Source organism: Callionymus lyra, chromosome 14 (genome assembly GCF_982586985.1).
Source record: "Callionymus lyra chromosome 14, fCalLyr1.hap1.1, whole genome shotgun sequence".
Lineage (NCBI taxonomy): Eukaryota > Metazoa > Chordata > Actinopteri > Syngnathiformes > Callionymidae > Callionymus > Callionymus lyra.
The window spans coordinates 25,516,471-25,536,777 of record NC_141831.1 but is presented as its reverse complement, the minus strand read 5'-3'; the positions used below and the strand labels follow the sequence as shown (position 1 = coordinate 25,536,777).

The window sequence follows — 20,307 nt, the reverse complement described above, 5'->3', positions numbered from 1 at the left end:
ATGTATAAAAAGGAAAAAAGAAAAAAATATATATATATAAAAATATATATATATATATATATAAAATAAAATAATATATATATATATAAAGACAAATAATATATATATATATATATATATATATATATATATATATATATATATATATATATATATATATATATATATATATAAAGACGAATTATTATTAACCTACAAGAAAAAAAGTGTTCATATGTTATAACAAAAATACTGCTCAAAGGCATAGAATACAAAGATAAATAATATGTGTTGCTTGAGTACGCTGCTCTAAACTGAACTAAAACTGTGTCACAGAGAAGTCAGCAGGCACACGTCGCCATCTGTCGCTGCCGATTCTCACTTCGGGTGTTTCCGTTGCGCTGCTCGGCAATGCTCGGCAGTAAACTGCAAGCATCGTCATCAGTATCGTCTTCTCTTCAGCAGCAGCGTTTGTGCTGCATCCTCCAACGACACCTGCAAACCACTGCCACCGCCACTTCTTACCAGACGTGTGCGTGACGAGGGTTGTTTTTTGTGGCTGTTTTTGTTGAAGAGACGGATGCTGCATCGCTGCGGGTGACCTCCGTCAGCCTGCCTTCTGTCTGCGATGAGCGCTATGGCGAGAATTATGACATCATGCAACGCTATAGCAGGTGAGTGAGTCCTTGTCTCCGGTTCATTGATGATGAGGATGGTGACGTTGCTTAGTGCGCAGATGTGCACGGATAGATTTTTAAATATCGATGAGTTATCTTTTGCAATCGATCGTCGTGAATGAACATTGAAATTAATTACGCTTTTGTTAATTACGCAACGATCGGGCAAATGTTAACAACTGGGGTATTCTAATAATAACACAGGTTTATACGGTCAAACATTCAAATTAAAGTTGACAAGGAAAAGACAGTATACATGTAAATCTTTTTTAGAATTCAAAGTAAGGTAATGGGGTATCATGAAAAAGGGATTCAAATTAGAAAACAAACTAAATATACACCATAGCCTTCCTAAAATATTTCTGCCCACGAAAGCCTGCTTTTTTGTAATTTATTAATATAATTGTGTACTAATGCATTATAGTAAACAAATTATTGAATATTTTCCCTATTCCTCAGAAACAATTTTCTTATATTGTGAAAAGGTACTGGATACATTTGAAGTTCTTGGCTGGTACCACTGGTTTAAAATTCTAATTTCCAAAATGCATCAGATTCTGTCTTTTCATCAACTGTACTTTAAGTTAAATAATTTCTGATGAAACTAATATCATGCAATTAAGCCAACTACGCACATTCATGAATAATGCTCTCTGGTGTCTAACTCAGGTGAGAAGGTGGTACCCTCGTCGGTTCTCACTACAGACAAGAGAAGCCCAACGAACGGCCACTACTCTCCTGCCCGCACAGGAAGAGCTGGTGAGTAGTTAGACGACAACATGTTTCTTATGTACATTGAGTGAGTCTGCAATTACAAATAAAGGCAAGTTTGCTCTGAAATCACCTCTTTCATGTATTATCCAGCCCTCATGGACATGTGAATAAAGAAAGAAAGTTGATGTGCTTCATGTCTTTATCACTTCAGAGAAGAAACCTCAGATGAATGGCTATGCCTCCCCATCACAACTAGCAGCCCATACAGCGAACATCCATGCTGGCAAACAGAGTAAGTGTATCTCCTATTGTGACAAATCTTCTTCCATAACCATTTTAATTTGCTTGGTCATGTGTCCCCCAGCTCTTGAGGGTTACACGAAGACAGACGACAGAATGCGTTTGGCCAAAGAGAGACGGGAGGAGCGAGACAAAAGCTTGGGTAAATGCTAACAAACAGTTCCGTCTTAAGATATCAAGCTATGATGAAAGTGACATCAACTCAACCAAAGAAATACTAGCATCAGACGACAAAGTCTCCCATTACATCCACATTTCACTGCAACTTGGCCTAACTAGACTTAACCGACTTTTTGATCTGATCGTTTTTGTCACCTCAGAACAAGTCAGTGAAGGACAATCGTCCACAGAAGTAGGTCTCTTACATAATCGGCCATCCTAGACTTTTGTCCGGTTGTAGGTGACGAGTGAGATAACTGACAGGGTGGATCTGTACAAGAGCTAGAGCAGAAAAGCGAAGTCAAACAGCCTACAAGAAAGGAAAAGAAAAATAACAAAATGTAGTTAAAGAGAGGGGGAAAAGCATAAATTCCAAAAGTTCAAGTTAATTATTTCACATGATATCCTTATTAGTTCCTATACATTTCATTTAAACATTATTCTATTCTATTCTATTTTTATTCAATTCTTTTTTTGAATCAGAAAACAGTTATTTCCAGTATAAACATAACACAAGAATTTGTTGTGGTTGCATTACAGAATCTAAATAGATAGATGAACTTCATTGATCCCTCTGGAGATCTCCTTCGGGAAATTGTTTGAAATAATGAAATGGAATAATACGAAAGAAATAAAAAGAGAAAAATACAAGAAAATACTTTTCCAGCAGTCTTTCAAACTATTTTCAAAAACAATCACACAAATGTGTTGCTAAGTAGCTATGTGTTCACAGCAGGCATGTTTCCTTTAGTTGCCAATGACAGTATCTCATTCAGGGTCAATAACTTATTTCTCTCTTTTCTATTCTTGATTCCTTGAAGCGGCCAGAGAGCAGTTGATTAGGGAGAAGGAGCGCAGAGCTCGCCTGCAGTACGAGCGAACAGTGGAGGAACGCTGGAGGCGGCTGGAGGAGCAGAGGCAGAAAGAGGAGCTTCGCAGAGCAGCAGTGGAGGAGAAGAGAAGACAACAGCTCGAGGAAGAAAGGGTCAGTCTAGAAAAAAGAAGAGATTATGAATCATCAGCTAGTGAACACAGCTCATATCCATTTTTGGTTTGTATTCTATATTCCTTTTACACAATAGGATATCAGTCTTAGTTTATTTGTTTTCAACAAAAATATGCTAATAAAGCAATGTCCTGACACACAGTTGTCAGATCTGCACTGCATTAAAATGATTTTGAGGTTATTTTAAAGTGGTAAACTGTGTTCAGGAGCGACTGGAGGCTCTAATGAGGCGCTCACTGGAGCGAAGTCTTCAGCTGGAGCAGAGATCCAGGCGCTGGGGTCGAGGCTTCCCAGGTGAGTGCAGGGATGCAGAAAATATTGCAATGGCATGTGAAGCATGACAGAATGTGGAACTGAACATTTATTTAGATTCATGTTGAATGTTGTGCATGTTCTGTCTTTCTACCTCGGTCACATCACAACAGGCCAACTTCTGAGGCCATCATGCAGCACGACACAACAACGTTTCAGACTTATCAAGTATTAATTAGTACATCTGAAAAAGCATTGGGAACTTTAAACCATCTTTTAATAACCTATGATAAATAAACTGTTTAAAGGGCAACTAATGTGAGTTCAAATGTTGAAGTCTTCCTCTCCAAGATGCAGTAGGTCTCTCATCAAGATGATGTTTAGAAGTTTATAAAGTTCTCCCCTGTCTGAAATCTCAGCGAACAAGAGGTTAGTGAAGCCCTTTATCACGTAATAGTTTGCTTCACTCATCCTCCAGCCAGTTGTAATATCACCCAGCAGAGTGGGCGTGGTTATGGTAAACAATATTTAATCTCCTAGAAAACAAAGTGTATCTCGTGGGCGGACTTAAGCACATTTTTCTAATGAAAAAACTTTATTAAAAGAGAGTTTTCTACAAACAGACACATAGTAATGAGTACAATAGAGGTCCAAAATAAATTTTAAGAGACACCTAAATCAACACATTAGTTGCCCTTAAAGAGTGTAGTAATAGATATTTCCAATACATCAGTTACATTTCCTTATAATAATAACCAATTGGAATATGTCTGATGAGATGAATTCTTTTGTATTTACCAGTCTTCTTATACATTACCGAACATTTATTTTCCTTTTTGTTATATATATAGAATTCCTTTATTTCTATTTTCTGATAAGAAAAAATCCACATTTAATATCCGAAATGCTTCCATTTATTTCTTTATAATGCTGCTCCTGCAATTCTATAATAAAGGGGAACTATACATGAAAAATACATACCAAATATAGCCATCAGATGCTTATTCTTATTCTTATTATTCACGTTGGTGACAATTACAAGTTACATCGAGGACTTTCGCTTTGGCTGTTAAAGAAGCATGAGCTGGTTCCACTCACACATGGACAGCATGTAGGTTCTGTACTGCTGTCAATGTAGCACCAGGTTATCATGTGGACCTTCAAACTCTGCACAGCCTGGTGTATATACGTTGATCTCTCTACAGTCTGACCAACTGCTTGATGAAACGATTGTTAATGCTTTGCTCTTCTCTGCTCCAACCACTGTCTAGGTGACAGTGAGAATGCCCCACTCTCTTTTTCTGCTGCCTCTGCCCTTTCCCATGGCATTGCATCCCCCCTTCCTGCTGTCAGCGAATCTGGTAATGTTCTGCCCTGCTCCCTTCCTGACTGTATCTGCCCTCACTTACAGTCCCAACTGTTACCAAGTCTCTTTGTCTTTTGCTGGGTTGAAGAGTCAACCTTTGCCAAAGGCAAATTGTTTCCTCTGATATGTGCATGCACATTTCCCATGCTGTATATAAATCTGTTATTTTTAATTCTATCAATACTGAAAAAGAAATTGAATGTATCATTGAGTGAAAAAATGCTGAATCAAACATTACTAACCAGTGAGGTCTGTTATCTACTCTTAACAAAAAAATAAATGAACAATCTAATAAAACAATTAATAATCGGGAAATTAGGATTAGCAGTATTTTCCGAATTTTATAGACCCATATAATAAACTGCTTACAACTTCAGGTGTTGCAGTATATTCTGGGACAGATTAATAAAATAAATGAAATTATATCCAGCCAGAACAACAGTCTCTTGGTTGTGACTTAACATTTTAGGTCAAGTCAGTAACCCTCAAGTAAGGACATAAATAATTCCAGTGGCCATTACATCATGATGTTATCCATTACTATAATGGGCTTCAGTAAAAAGTTTAAAGATGGATATTACATTAAGATTATCTAGTTATTGTTGCATGTATTACCCATGTAATTGTGACCAAACTTTTGTCTTAATAGCCAATATTGCATGCTGTGAATTGGAACTGAGGATGACCTTGAAATGCAGCCTAGAAGCATTTTAGCGAACTCATTTTGATGTAGTCAACCTAGTTTCTTGTTTTTATCTGCTCCTATTATATCACAGAAAACAGTCAAATAAACTCAGAATTGTAATATACACCATACAACTACAAGGCTGCCTGAAATGAAAAAAACAAGATGCAGAGTTTATTGACGCCCTCTTTGTGTGTGCATGTGCTTTTCTCATTAACCGACCTCTGGATTTGGCAACCACGAAGCTCTTAGTAATCACACTCAGGATAAAGAGCATGAGATTGAAATGACTTAGCTCTTTGAAATCTCTTGACCACAAAGTGTAATTTGAATAAGAAAAGCCTCAAATGCTTCATAAAAGCGTTGCTGTATGTACAGTGTATAAATATATAAAATTAAATGATATAATGTATAAGAATCCTTAAGCCAGATTGTATCATGTAACATATAGAAACAAATGATTTATGCATGTATGGTTCTTCTTTTCTAACAGCCACATATCTCAACATTCTAACGTGGCATTAAGTTGAGCAACAAGTACATCTGACAACGATGGCAGTGAGCGAAAATAAAATGTTACCAAACTCTGCTCCAAAATATAGCTGAAGGCCACTTGTCATTGTTTGTCTCATTTATCTTGGTAAGTAAGTAAGTAATAGTGTGTTTGTCACGGCAGCACCCTGCAGCCCGCACAGATCTCCAATGTTTAACTCTCGCAATCCTGCTGGTTACAACGAAGCTGGCATACAAGGAGGATCCCAGTCTACTCCCAATACCCCCAAGGTTAGAATCACATTCATTCATTTTAAGAGTGACTCTGAGTTTCTTTCATCTTTTCCCGCAGAAAGAGCGCCTCCGCAGGGAGAGGAGAACAGCCTCGCCTGGCTGCGGATTTATTACGAGAAGATCAGAATCTCCGGCTAGTGTCACCAAATATTTGACATCTTCCACAACATCCAAGTGAGATAATCCTAGATTAATTGAATTAGCGGCCAACTAGAGCACGTTGGCTATTTTTGTCAACAACCTCCTACGGTTGAAATTAAGAAATTCAGCCCGCGGTACATTAGCTACAAATGTATTTAGTTTTTAATAGCTGAACAGTAAGAAAACAAATCCAAAAAAACAACTTCATTTAATGCTTGAACAAATATAATGTTTCCTTCATCATTATTTCCTTTCAGGTTGGTATCTTCACAATTCCGTTCCCAGTCTCCTGGCAGTGCGCACCAATACCACTACTCTCCAACTCGACATCGTAAAGATTTGTCACCGGTTGACAGAAGAACAGACAGCAAGAAAGTTACTAAAAAGAATCCCGGCAGCCCTTCTCCCTTAGTTAACAACCTCATTGTTAACAAACCCACACCAATGTGTGCAAAACGTCTGAAAGGGGAAAACTTTGAAGTCAACCGCTTGCCTGATCGAAATGACCTGTCTGCAAAACATGAATCCCCAGAGAAAAAGACGGAATGCAACAACCGAGGTAGGAAAACAGGTTAAGATCTCAATCCCACCCACCGCTCCATTTTATATGGCCAGGAATACTTGATTGTTTGAATCCTAATAATAACTCATTAGTTGAGTGAAAGTAGACTTAAAAGCAACCCTGCAATCAGTTGCAAGAAGTGGAATAAAAGATGATTTTCAATTATTTTAAGAAGAATTAAAAGAGCTTCATGCTGCAATAGTAATTTACTACATCAATCAAAATGATTTTGGCGGCCACTAAAATAGTGGGTCAGGTCAATAATCAGGTCAAATTCTTGCCATGGCTAATAGACAGACATGGTGCTATTGTGCGGCAGTCTCACCTGCAGTCACACAGACACGGCTCTTTGGCTCTATTTAGAAGACTTAGTGGTGTCAGAGTGAAACATGCATAATCCTGGCTTGTAACAGCTAACTAACTGTTATCATATTATCATTACTAGTTCAACTCTAACTGTTTATAACAAACACCCATAATGTTCTGTAGCAGTTGAAGTGCCAATAGCAGTTTAAGTAAAAAAAGGTTTAATGAAGTTCTGATCAAACACAACTCTAGTGTTACATTGACACGGCAAATATGTTGGTAACTTTTCACAAATGTATTTTTTCATATTTTACAAAATAACAAGTATAAATATAAATAACACATAAGCCTTGAAGCTAATGTCTGAAACGTCTAAATTTCGTTGTTTCAATAGAATCAGGAAAGGTGGTAGCAGGTACAACAAATGCAGAAGAGGCCACACGGTTGCTGGCAGAACGTCGGCGTCTTGCTCGGGCTCAAAAAGAATCAGAGGAGAGAAAGGACGCAGAGGAAAGGTACGCTTCTTCAGCAGGTAGAAGACATATTTAAATCAGCAATATCCTTCTCATCAGACTGAAGGATGAGCTGCAAAAGAAGAAAATTACAGAGGAAAAGCCGGAGATCAAGCCTCAACTGGTGTCAGATTCCAACAATAAAGTGGAAAATCTACAGAGAGTGAGAGAAGAAGAAGAAAAACGGCAGCGGGAGTTGCAGGCAAAGGAAGTTCAGATCCAAGCTGAGAGAGAGGTAGATTCCTTTTTTTATAATTAGTTCAAGACTTTAATCTAGTGTTATCTATCTTTTGTAAGTGACTTGAATCACCGTCTAAGACCGGTGATGTAATATAATGTGTGTGATCAAAATTTTTTAAATGTGGAATTTTATCAGAGAGAAAAAGCCAAAAGCCAAGCACAAGAAGACGCAGAGCGCCATCGCCTTGATCGAGAACAGCAGCTGCAGCACGAAGAGGAGGAGAGGCAGCTGAGAAAAAAGGTAAGCTAACCATACCAAGTGTCTAAAGTGAGATAAGTTGCTGATACTGGTTTTATTTTTCAGAGAATTGAGGAGATCATGAAGAGAACAAGGAAAGGTGATGCTGATGTAAAGGTACTTTAAAGAGACATCCACTGCTCTTTACTCTCAGACGCACCGCTGCCTTCTGATTTTATAAACCCAGCTTTGACCTTCTCTTTTCGTTCTGTATTTATTAAATTTTAAAATTGTTGACACTGTTGTCCATTTGTCACAATCTCTGCTGTGCCACATTAATCCAGGAGGAGTCGCTGCAAGGTTAGTACATTTAATTGACTGAGCAAAAACACAGTTTGCTTGATTCATCCTTTTTGGCTATACTTGGCATATTTTCAAGTTTTTAAACCTTAATTAATTTTGAGCATGCAAATCGAGCTTTTCCACTTAAGGACTGTATTCATTCTGCTGCTATAGCTGACTTGATATATACAGTGTGTACATTTTGACATTAACTTGATGAAGCATGGTGTAAGGTTTGGGCTTTGGCTGATTCATTTGCACTGCAGTGGGGGTTTGCACCACTTTCTAGGTCATGGCTCAGCTGCTAAGGACTTTTCCTCTCAGTGTCATGGGAACTGGCTGTATAATTAGCTGCTTTTATGAAAAGTCCTTGCAAATATCCAGCTTTGTCTCTCTTGGTTTAGTTGCAGAGTATAAGCTGGTACTTATTATTTGCTTTTTCCTGTTGAACTTACTTTCACGAAAGAAGTCATGCACTTTTTTTATGGCTTGGAAACACAAGAAAACCAGCATGTGTCACTTGTAATGCCGGATTTCATTTGATAAATTGCAAATTACAATAACCACTGTGAGCACATCCTGTCAACTTCTATTTTTCATAAATAGATCTTATCGAATAGCAAAGTTAGGCTTTTTATGTGAAGTCCAAATACTGTGTACTTTTTGGTAAATCTTGCAGCCACAAACAAAACGTTTAAATAACAGGGGGTTGCAGATGGCTCCCTGGCTAGTGTTTGGACGAAATATGTTTAAAATACGTTATACATGTATATGTTTTAGAAAATAATATATTGTCATTGTACACATGTACGTTGTATTTATACTTACTTTCAGGGAGTTTTAAGAAGTACAGCATCTATCTTAAGTTATAACTTAAAAAACACAACAAATCTTAATAGTATTGAGGATTAGGATATTGATCTGATGGATCCAAGAGAATGTAATGATCAGCAAAGAGCATTTGTGTGTTACTCAGCAATCCACAAACACTCCTCCCACTTCTCCACCCAGAAATCAAATTTAAACATCATCTATGACAACATGTGTAACCATGGAGTAGGCTGACGCCCACAATGTTCAACTGACTACTTTTAACTGACATGGATGACTGGTCAGTACAAATAAAGCTATTCAATTCATATTTGACTTCCTTGCAGGAGTAGAAGAGACAAATCAAACTAATTGTGAGCAGAAAAAAAACATCGTCCAGAAAGGTCAGTTTGAGTTGAAGGAGTGTGTCACAGGCTCGGTGAGTGTGAGGATGAAAGAGCAAAAGGAAGACATGGCAGTCACACAGATGGGCAGAGAGAGAGTTGATGACCCCCCTCAAGTGACGAAACAGAGTGTTCCTGAGAGGAGACTGGAGAACGGAAAAATCACCAATGAGCAAAGTGGCAACAATAAACGAGTGAAGGATCAGGAGAGACACGAAGAGATTAATTTAAACCAGCATCCTAGAGAGCAAATCAATCAAGCCAAGACTGAAGAACCCCAACAAAGACCGAGTGGGGTGATGAATGGTGCGTCAACTGATGTAGCAAATGCCTCCAAGAACAGTCAGGAATCTACTGAGATGAGCAGAATACACAATGTGAAAGCATTCAGAGAAGAGACCCAAGTGAATGCTGTGAGCACTTCTGTGTCGAGCAAACATCCACCACCACAAATCATGAAACTGGACATAAAGGAAGCTTGTGAGGAGGTGCAGTCCATGTCAGTCAGGTGAGTCATTGGCCTGACGGATAAGGTCAGCCAAGGCATTCAAGGGTAAACAAATGTGTGTCTTTATTTACAGCCCAGCATTAAAGGAGGAGCTGATTTCAATCCCAAAGTTCTCACCGGCCAAAGTTATCCAACAGAGTGTCGTTAAAAACACTTGTGCTCTGGATGACCTTATGGACCTGACTGGAAACATCACTTGCAACAGATCGTCCTCTAAAGTCTACATGGGTGATTGTAACAAGAACTTGATAGAAGGCGTTGTTAGTTCGATGTCAGAGACAAAGGTCATCAAGCCAGCACGTCAATCCCCAAATCAACTGAATAACCAGTAGTCCGGGGTAAGGCCTAGCTTGACGTCAAATGGGTCATTCTATAAAACCGGTGCCATTCTCATCTTTTAAAGGAGCCTCTAGTTACCTAAAGACACACATGACTCACAAACTGTATCCCACCACATAGAGGAGATGAATTAATACCTACCACCCCGTAACAGACACGACATGTTAAATTTAAAAGGCATACATTTTTTTTCACCCAAAAAAATCCTTACATTAAAATGTCTCTAATTAGATTTGACAAATTTAGGATTCGTTATAAGAGGGGAGGTTTACAGAATTCAGAGTCTAATCTTTCAAATATACAAAGAAACAATGTGTTACGGTATAGTAAAGGTCAGACATAGTGACCGCAGCTAGCAATGTTTCACTAGCTAAGCTAGCAAATATAGCACTTTGTTTAAAATCTCCCTTTTAAGTCTATTATGCATCACAGTGGGGTTTATTTATGCTTAACTGATCCTATCGGACTACGAAAAAGCTATAGAATTAGAAAAAATAAATCCTATCAAATTGTGTGAGAACTTGTTTGATTCTTATATATATATTTTATCAATAAGTAGATAGATTGACTTTATTAATCCCTTATAATGGATAAAAGCCATTTCTGAAAACTAAACAAAAATGTGTTTCATCTAGATAGACGTAAATAACAAATCTTACAAAGAAAATGACACATAAAAGCCCAGTTTATTGATCCCTCATACAGTAATAATGATGGTTATGTCTATCATTCAATCGATTTTAAATACAATAACAATGTCCAATCTCTGATGAATAATTACTCAGCTAAAAATGCATTATCATATTAACCTGACCTATGAGAAGCAGATACACAATCAAAGTATGGGCTACTGATGTATATTGTACATCTGGTAGTGATAATTAAACAGCATATGCAACTGTAATTCAGTATACAAATCTACCAGTTGTTTGCTCCAGAGAAGTCTGACATCTACACAAGCACATTGATTTAAGCTTCTTTATCTTTGCCTAGCAAGTAAAACTTCTGTGACTTGGAACCATCTCTGATTTCTATTTTCTGTTTGAGTGCTCAGCCCAAGTCAGATTTCTAACGTGAGACTCTCAAACTTGGATCAATAAACATGTTTTTATTTGCAATTATTTACTTATTTTATGAGAATGTTGACCAGTGAAAGGAGTTTAGTTCTGTATAGAACTGGGATCTTTTCTGGTTTTAAGTAGCACTTTTTTTCTGATTATGTGTCTCTTCAAGATCATTTTGGATGCTATACATTTTAAAAATCATCTGTAACAATCCACCACGCCTTCTTCTTTACAACACCTACCTTCCATTTTGGTTGTGGGCCACAGAAGTATACATGTCATGATTGAATTAGAGACATCCCTTGCAAATCTTGATTGTTTTCCTGATTCGTATTTGAAACAGTATAATGTTGCTAAGTAGTATTAAACCTGTAGTTTAATGAAAGAGAAAAGCTGTAAATAGCAAACAAGTGAAATGTGTAGAATTTCTTTAAAAAGAACCTGATACACAAACCAGCCATCTTGCATACTGAATTAAAGTGCAACAAGCAGTGTTTAGATTAAACATGATGTTAATGTTAGGTACAACATGTAAAGTATAGTTTCAGGAAAGTTGCCTTTCAAATCGCCAGCTGCTTAAAACATGAAATGTCCTTATTAACGCTAATGAAATGCACAAGATCCTGAAATGCCTTTTAAAACTGTCTTAACTGAATAGCAATATATCTTTTTGAATGTATGGATTTACTGAAGGGAAGTAGAGATCATAACAAACGTCTGCAAAGGTTGTTCATGGTTCGCTGGATGTATTTGGAATGTGAGATTGATTAGTTCAGATAATTGTGCATGGATTCTTCAGACAATAAACCATAAAATGTGTTTATGGGTGTATTTTGTGGTTTTGTTTAAAAGCATAGATTTGGAGGAGATAAAGGGTGGTGACGGTGTTGTTTGGCCATCACCAGGTTTTCACAAGATCTTGTCTTTAGAATCTTTTTTAACACATCTTATTAACACTGTCAACATGTCAAATCTATGTAATGCCTGTAATGTGGAACAGCTCGGATCTTCAAATGTTGCTACATACATAGCTACATTACCTTAAATATAACGAGTTTATGTCCAACACTTACACCGCTGATCTAAAAACTGCTTGACATTAATACCTCAGCCCGTCTATCCGGGCGACCTTCCCCCACGTGCAGTACTCCCTCCAGACCAAAGGCGTCGCCCTTGTATGATTAGTGACTCGCTGCTGGCTCGCCAGAATTAGAAAATACATTTGACGACGACGAGCAGCTGAGCTTATCCTTATCTTCGAAGCTCTATTTGTTTGGTAAGTTAACTCTCTTACAAAGATATGTTTTAACTTAAAGTAATACAGTTTAACGGTCATGTTTGCTTTCTTTTTGTATCGAACATTCAAAATGGATGCCGTTTAATGCCATCGAGGCTGCACGAAATCTGACGCTTGCTAGCATTAGCTGAGCATGAACTACATAAAACCTTTTGGTTTAACAGTCGTTACAAGACAGGGGTTCCGATAGATCTAGCACAGGTTTCGTCATGTTACAGTCGCCCTTGAAATAAATGAGCATAAATGGTATTACTGACTGGCACCGAGGATAGTTATGTATAACGCAGCATGTTTTTATTAATCCATACTACTCAACTATTCAACTTATTTATCAATTCCGGTCGTTCAACTCGTTTTAAACGTAGGCCTGTCGTCATGTCCTGCTAATAGTCACTGTGTTTTCGGGCCTACACATGAAGGTGTTATTTTAAAAAGAGCTTTTCGAACGACATCTGCTAGATTCGTTTCCTTACTGGTTGGATCTTTACCAATCGGTTACATCTAGCACATATTGTGTTGATGTTGTTTATTTTCGTTGTCAGATCATACTGCTCCTTACAACAGTTGTAATCTAATGTCATCAAACCGTGTAAACATGGCATGTCAGGCAAGGACAAATGTGGAAGGCACGTTTACATTTGAAGCAGTAATGGACCTGCTTGCATACCAAGTGATAAAGATATACTCTAGAAAGTGTAATACAAAACTTTTATTGGAATCAAGTACGTTAGCATTCCTGTAGATCCAGTTTCAACGTACACATTGGGTCAGCAGGAACAGATGAAGAAAAAATGATTTACGCTTAAGGATTAATCATTTTGATTGAATAAGTAAAACAAAAAAAACACTTTTTGTTATTAAAATTAAACATATCACGTTTCAAAAATGTAAATAAATAAATAAAATATAGGTTTTATGAGGGAAATAAAGATGCATGACAAAGCGTTCTATATTTTATTTTCCTTTTTCTTCGTCTATAAAGATTTCTGACCAGTTGTGCAAAGATGGTGAGACCAAATTTTGGACCACCACGCATGAAGCCAAGGTAATATTCCTTATCCTACATATATTATTCTAAATTATATTGTTAACAATTTGTTTCCTTTTCTTTTTTTTAACAATTAAATAACTTTCATATTATTTTTTTCCTAATCAGATATGGAGATGGTCACGATATGGGAATGAGCAATCAGGACTACAACCCAAGCTCAAAGAGCCGAAGAGGGATCCATTTTAACGGAAGGGAGTTTCGAGGCAGAGGGCGCCCCCTCTTCACTAAGCGTGTCCCACTTATGGATGAGCACAGAGAGCCACGCTTTGATCACTGGCGCCCCCAGAACCAGGACTCCTTTCGGCCATATTCTCCTAAAATGGAACTACACCACAGGAGGCCAAACCGTCCTCCTTACCCACATCATCAGCAATCCTCTCGCAGTCCATCGCATGGATCCCTGAGTCCAAGGGGCCGTCCTTTCCATGGTCCCCCCTCAGATCACAGGTCACCCTTTCAACGGCGCTTCCCCAGCCATCAAGGATCCTCTGACCGTGGGTCTTTCAGGGGGCACCGTAGGCAACCACCTTTTCAGGACCAGCAGAGAGATGCCCGAAGCGATTTTGGTCCTAGAGAAAGGACCTATGACCATCCTGGTCATGGAACGAAGCGCTGGAATGAGCCTCTGCTCCACAATGGTCCATCTGGATCACAGAGGAGCCCTCGGCATATGCAAGGGAGAGGTCCATGTCCTGAGAGGTACAAAGTGAAGCATCTGTCCCTGCTTGGTATGAGTAAAATGAAGTACCAAAGCTGGTGCATTTACTTGGATCTTAATGGTTAACACCTGTCAGTCTTGCTTTAACTTCAAGGGTGTAATGGGGCCAAGCTGTAATCCTGCCAATAAGGATTGTTTGATCTGTTATTGATCTTTTAGAATACAGTGCTGAACATCACAGTATTGAAGTGGGTTCTTTAAGATAACATGTTAAAGTTTGGCCTTCAACTTGACCCCCTTTTGGCTCCGTCATTGTAATGCTTTCTCTATTGTCTGATGGGTACGCAGGTGGTCATCTGAGCAAGATTCCCGACGGCATCATGGTTTCATGGAAAGGCAGGGCAATAGATCTCACAGTAGAGAGAGGCCTCAAGACAACCAGCACCACCAACCAGTTTTCAGATCTCCATCATGGAAAGGCGGTCCATCAGAAACGTCATCTTGCAACCGAAGTCATCCAGGCGGGGAAATGATAAGACCACGCAAGAGGAGGATATCTGAGATCAGCATTCCCCCAACAAATCATGCACTGGAACATGATACCCCAAAACAGCCCAGGAGAGACAAACTACAGCCGTTTGTTGCCCCCAGACCATTTGGTGGTAGACCTTTGTCACTAAGGGACAAAGGTTTCCTTGTTAAGAGCAGGCAAATGAGAGCAGAGTCCCTGATGAAGATCAAAGTACGTCCCTTACTTAAATCCAAACCCCCTCTTGGCAATTCCACTTGGCAAGAAGATTCCAGTTCTGTCCTAGCTCTGAGAAAGAAGCGCTTCCAGTCCACTGTAGTCCCCCTAAATAATTTTGACACAAAAAGGCAAAGATCGGAGTCGACATCTATTGACAAGGGCGACTCGCACTCATCCTCTGAAGAATCTGACACTGGAAAAGATCAGGTGGAGTTTCGTCGATCCCTGAAACCACACAGGTACGGTATTATTCTTCTAACACTGATGATGGTGGGAGTACAAGAAAATGTCACTATATGAAATGGGTACCTGATCTGAAAAGTGGATGTCTTGAAGGCCTAAATGACCATCACAGGGTCAGGTGATGAAAGGCGCATCTGTTTTCCGTTTCCCTCTCAAGACGTTTGATGAAAGCTTCAGGTGATGGAGAGAATTACATGTGTGGGCAACACAATGAATGCATACTGAAAATGTTAAGCAATGAGAGTTCAGTGCTACTGAAGGAGTTCCTAATGTGCATATTTTCCCCACACTCAACCACTTCAAGACCTATGAGAGTGAAGACCAAGTTACCACGTCTTGCCTAAATGTTAGACACATAAGATGCTGGAGTGAAGTTATCTGCCCAAAAGACATTTCCTTTACACAGAAAAAGAGAAATCGAACTAACTTTACCTCATTATACCCCAGATGTGTTTAAGTCCTTGATCTGGAGACCAACATTGCCAAGATTCAGACAGGGAAAGCACAAGCAAAGTCGGTGGATGGATTTTTTTGCTGAAAGTGATCACACCTGGTCTTTTTAACCCATTTATCTAGTCATTGATCTGCTGCAAACCTACTTAACCCATAGAAGAGGAGGTTGCACCCCATTAACGCTTAAGAGAAAGTTTGATTTCAAGAATACGTTGACACCTGGAGCCATAATAAAAGGAAATGGTGGAATCACCCCTGCAACCTGAAAGTGGACATCAGCTCAGAAAACGGTTTAACAAATGTTGGATTTTTGTCATGATTTCAAGAATACTGAAAATGGAAGAAACTTGCATTTCAAGTTTGAGGATGGAACCCAGATGAAAATCTAGAGGACATGGGCCCTTTGAAGTTTTGCCTGCTATGTTTTATGCACCGACTGCCTCAATGAAGTGAGACGTTCAAAAATCAGTTTCTTCTGATGTTACAAATGAAGTGGCCCAAATGATCGACTCTTCAACTCAAATCTGGTAGATGATGGCATCTTAAATCCAAATGAATTGACATGCATGACCTATTCCACAAAGAGATGAGATGTCACACATTCTTTAGTATTAATAGTCATTGACCCAACAGTGACACGATGAGGAGATCTGGAGGCGTTCCAGTTATAATATGTCATCCTGTTACACTGAGGAGGGAATATCCACGAATAACATAATTGAAAGATGTGACCACGGTAACGCGAGAGCGGAAGCTTGATGGAGAGATTAATCTGGAAATACTTGCGTTGAAAAAAAGAATGAAGCTCTTTAATGCCAGAAATGGATAAAATGAATCTAGACCTTCATGCAACCGGCTCTTCACCTGGATCGTGTTAATGGCATTTAATCGCCCACATAATCTGACCTGAGGACCCAAAGACTGTTGGCCGTATTCAAGAAAGGAAGGATTTGAAAGGCATGCCTGTTTCAACCGGAAGCTTCCCAAAAAGCACAATTTAAAAGCATCAGACAATGATTGATAAAACATCAGTGGATCCCCTGCGATGACCAGACCAGATGTGTTTGAAGAAAATCCTCTGGATGTGTGGAAGACCAAATCGAAAGATTTTGAGGATGTTTGATATTTTGTCGCCGTTTTACTGAGGATGATCAGATTGTTACATTGAGCAAAAATTACAGAAGCTTAAGGAGTCCAGGGTTTTTGTAAGTACCAACTGTAATGCGTGCCTCTTATGTTTCTGCAAAACACTGCTGTTTAATGCTTAGACACAACTGTCAAGTTTTTATTCTTTTACTTTTGCTGGTGTTTAACGACACACAATTGAAGCTTCCCTGACTGTCCTCAGATCCCCCCCCACTGAGAAACGAGACCTTGTTGTTTTGTCTCACTGGCCACCGGTGCCCAGCACCTCCAAGGAGGACTCTCCTTTAAAGGATCCCAGCCCAAAGTCAAAAAGTGGTGAGTTTTCCCCACTCTGCTCAGTTTAAGCAACTCAGCCGTATAGATGGTAACTCTGTTATCTTACTGTGCAGCTCGTGTTTCATCGTCGGACGATGACCGAGATGAAAGATCACCCGACAACAGGAAACGGGGATATTTGGATAAAAGAGTTTTTGGGTAAGCTGTTTCCCACATTTTGAGGGCCAAATGTTGTGGAAAAAAAGGCAAAACAAACAGAAAAAAAAAGAAAATCCTCCCTACGCTGCTTCAGACACAGAGTCGGGGCCCATTTCACAGCGTAAGGGATCTAAATCACAGCATATCCCCCTATGCCTTTTGCCAGACTAATCTACAGGGACATTAGCTCAATTGGTGTGGTTAAAGAACAATTTATTATTATATTTTTGATTAATCTTTCACACACTTGAGTAGCTAATAGATAATTTCTAGTTGAATTAGGAAAGACATCTGTTAGTGAGATGGAACGGTCGTATATTTATCATAATTAATTTCTCCTCTATTCTCCTTAGGAGGCCGTTTAATGTAATGCAAGACCGGTATGGTTCCCGAAGGCCTTTCCGCAGGCCAGGTGTGGGAATGGGTTCAGGTCCAATGCAGGTTTGTGCTTCTTTGTCATTGAACGCATTTGTCATGTTCATTAATTGTAAACGTAAAGAAGTAATGTCAATGTAAATCCAGCAATATTAAGGTTTTCATTTGTACCACAAACTTGTGAACATTTTTAGAGGCCGAGATACTTCCAAGGTCCAAGAAAACCTCCAGTGCCAGAACTCGCAGGCAACGTAAGAAGACCTCTCATGGTGAGCTTTGCAGAAAAGCGTGTGTTATCTTGGCATGCTCTTAACTCAATTGTTCTGTTTGTAGGAAAGTTTGGTGTCGCGCCCTTTTCCAAACCAGAGGCCAATGTTCAGAAAGAGTTACAGCATTATGAACAAATATCGCAACATGAGAGTGATGCGTCAGCGCGGACCTTACAACAGAGGCCCCAGCCAGCGCTGGTAATACCCAAGGTCAGTGGGTCACATGGGAAAACTAAACTAAAATGTACGACATGTGATCTAAAAATCCTTCCTTCAGTTTCAGAGAACCTGTTCACACATTTTATTTTGAAGTACAAACTGGAAGACCTGAAGGACTGTTTTCTCTACGAAGGTGAATCTGGTACCTTGTCCTTTAAAATTGGACAGTGTCGGGGATGTCAGGACGTCCTCCCACAATGAATTGGTTGAATTTATTTTGAGGGTGAAAAGATGTTGATATTAATTTAAGCTTCTGATTTCTGAGGCGTTTTTTTTTTTTAATGAAATACTAGTTTATCTTATCAGAAGTGTTGAACTCTGAGTGATGGACTTTATTTCAGTGTGTCCTGGTTTAGGGAAGAAAACTGTAAACAAAAGTTTCTGTACTTTTTTATGATGTACTACTGAAAATTCTGGACTAGAAATAAAGTCTGAATTACAACCCTCCGCTGGTTCTTGTGAGTTGGCTATATTTGCTTTAAATTATTTGGCTTGTTGAGTTTACAGTATGTCTTTATATTTTATACAATTCCACACATACCAATCTTGAACGTGCAATTTTCTGATGTAATCGAATTAACACATTTAGGGAATCGTCTACACGGTGACTCATGTGATGCCCTTAAGATTCTTCTTCAAGTTCTATAGAATTAAAAACAATTAAAGTCCATGTGTTCATGTACTCCCATGTTATGTTCTTTTCACTTTCTTGATCATCTCCAGTCTGGATCTAAATATATATTCTAACAAGTTAAACTTGTGCAGCTCAGGGCTGTATCATATTTAAGTAAAATGAGGAGCGTTCCGGTGAGGAATGCACCAGCAGCTGTCATCAACTTCTGAGCCATTTGCTCTTTCCCTCCTGTTGTGTAAGTCCTTGTCCCTTCACCCTTGAGCCCCCCCACCACCTGTGGTATCTGTGAGCAGCTGATCTAAACATAGCGAACCCCTCCTCATTACCACAGCCAGTCACAATTGCCAGTGTCCAGTGACTGCAGATGCTGCTGCACTTCATTGCCTGACAAAACAAGGTGAGCACACTCACACAGCAGGCTGCGACTCCACTTCCTGTCACCTGGTAATTGGATTCATATATTTACTAATGAACATATGGTCCGTCTCTGGCCGAGGCATGTGTTGAATTTATTTTAGTTTCAGTCAAGGCATGAGAGAAACTGCTGTCTGAACACTTTTTTCAATGTATTGATCGACTCCACATTTTGATTTTACCTCAACTGATTTGCTCTAATTTGTGGTTTGATTAAATGTAGTGTTTGTCTGCGTACACACCTGTCTGTCATCATGGGCAACTATAACCCAGCCCTCCTTTTGGTGAGCATGCTGCTGTGTTATTCATCTAAGTTAAATTGTTTAGAAAATGGCTGAAGGCTTTCTAGCAGCTTGACTTATCTGTAACCAAATCAGGTCCGGGTCTAGGCAGGGGCAAGAGGGGGCCTGGCCCCCTCAAATAAATGTTGTGCCCCCTCAAACTTACATGTAAGTAAGTAACAGCACAATGCCCCCTCAAGATTTGTGGCTGCCCCCTCATACATGCCTGTCTAGACCCGGCCCTGAACCAAATCATTTGTAATTTGTTATTGAACCTTCAACTACATCCTGACAACGTCCAGGGTATGAGTAGGACCAGGTTAGCTCCCAAATAAAGAGTCGTAGTGGAGCAGTTGATCTATCATTTCAGATCAAATTAAATCCAGTGTTTAATAAGATGATTTGCTCAGGGTGGAATCAAGGTCAGGTCGTCTTGCATGCGTCCATTGATGGGTTCACCAGGTCACCTTTCAATCAAACTCTGATTTGTTTGAGGATTTTGGTTCCTTGACTGAGGGATGATTGCTGCCGCAGCTGTTGGTGTCCAGAAGAACACTTATTTATTATTACCTAACTTTGAAGTTTACCAAGCACACGTCACACGGAACCCTACAGAGAAGTTAGTTAGTTTGAGTTACAATTACACTTGAAAGAAACGATACAAATATGACAGGTTATTGTTCAAGGTAAAGTTTTATTAACAGACAACATAATA

At 39.2% G+C, this 20,307-nt stretch overlaps 2 protein-coding genes across 2 annotated transcripts; both read left to right on the top strand.

Moving 5' to 3' along the window:
• The first annotated feature begins 441 nt into the window (after positions 1-441).
• Positions 442-12,093, top strand: map7d2a (MAP7 domain containing 2a). The gene is made up of 17 exons (XM_087807876.1): positions 442-653; positions 1,326-1,415; positions 1,582-1,662; positions 1,735-1,812; positions 2,651-2,814; positions 3,042-3,129; positions 4,359-4,448; positions 5,815-5,921; positions 5,983-6,098; positions 6,323-6,624; positions 7,328-7,448; positions 7,506-7,680; positions 7,822-7,926; positions 7,990-8,040; positions 8,208-8,223; positions 9,363-9,927; positions 10,001-12,093. The coding sequence occupies exons 1-17, from the start codon at positions 608-610 to the stop codon at positions 10,257-10,259; spliced, it is 2,454 nt and encodes an 817-aa protein (XP_087664002.1). The 5' UTR covers positions 442-607; the 3' UTR covers positions 10,260-12,093.
• Positions 12,094-12,521: 428 nt separating this feature from the next.
• LOC148066826 (uncharacterized) lies at positions 12,522-18,705 on the top strand. Its single transcript, XM_087807431.1, has 10 exons — positions 12,522-12,606; positions 13,610-13,672; positions 13,784-14,377; positions 14,685-15,323; positions 17,129-17,241; positions 17,316-17,400; positions 17,754-17,841; positions 17,970-18,044; positions 18,109-18,254; positions 18,322-18,705. Exons 2-9 carry the CDS (start codon positions 13,632-13,634, stop codon positions 18,244-18,246), a joined length of 1,773 nt encoding a protein of 590 aa, XP_087663557.1. The 5' UTR covers positions 12,522-12,606; positions 13,610-13,631; the 3' UTR covers positions 18,247-18,254; positions 18,322-18,705.
• The last annotated feature ends 1,602 nt before the right edge of the window (positions 18,706-20,307 follow it).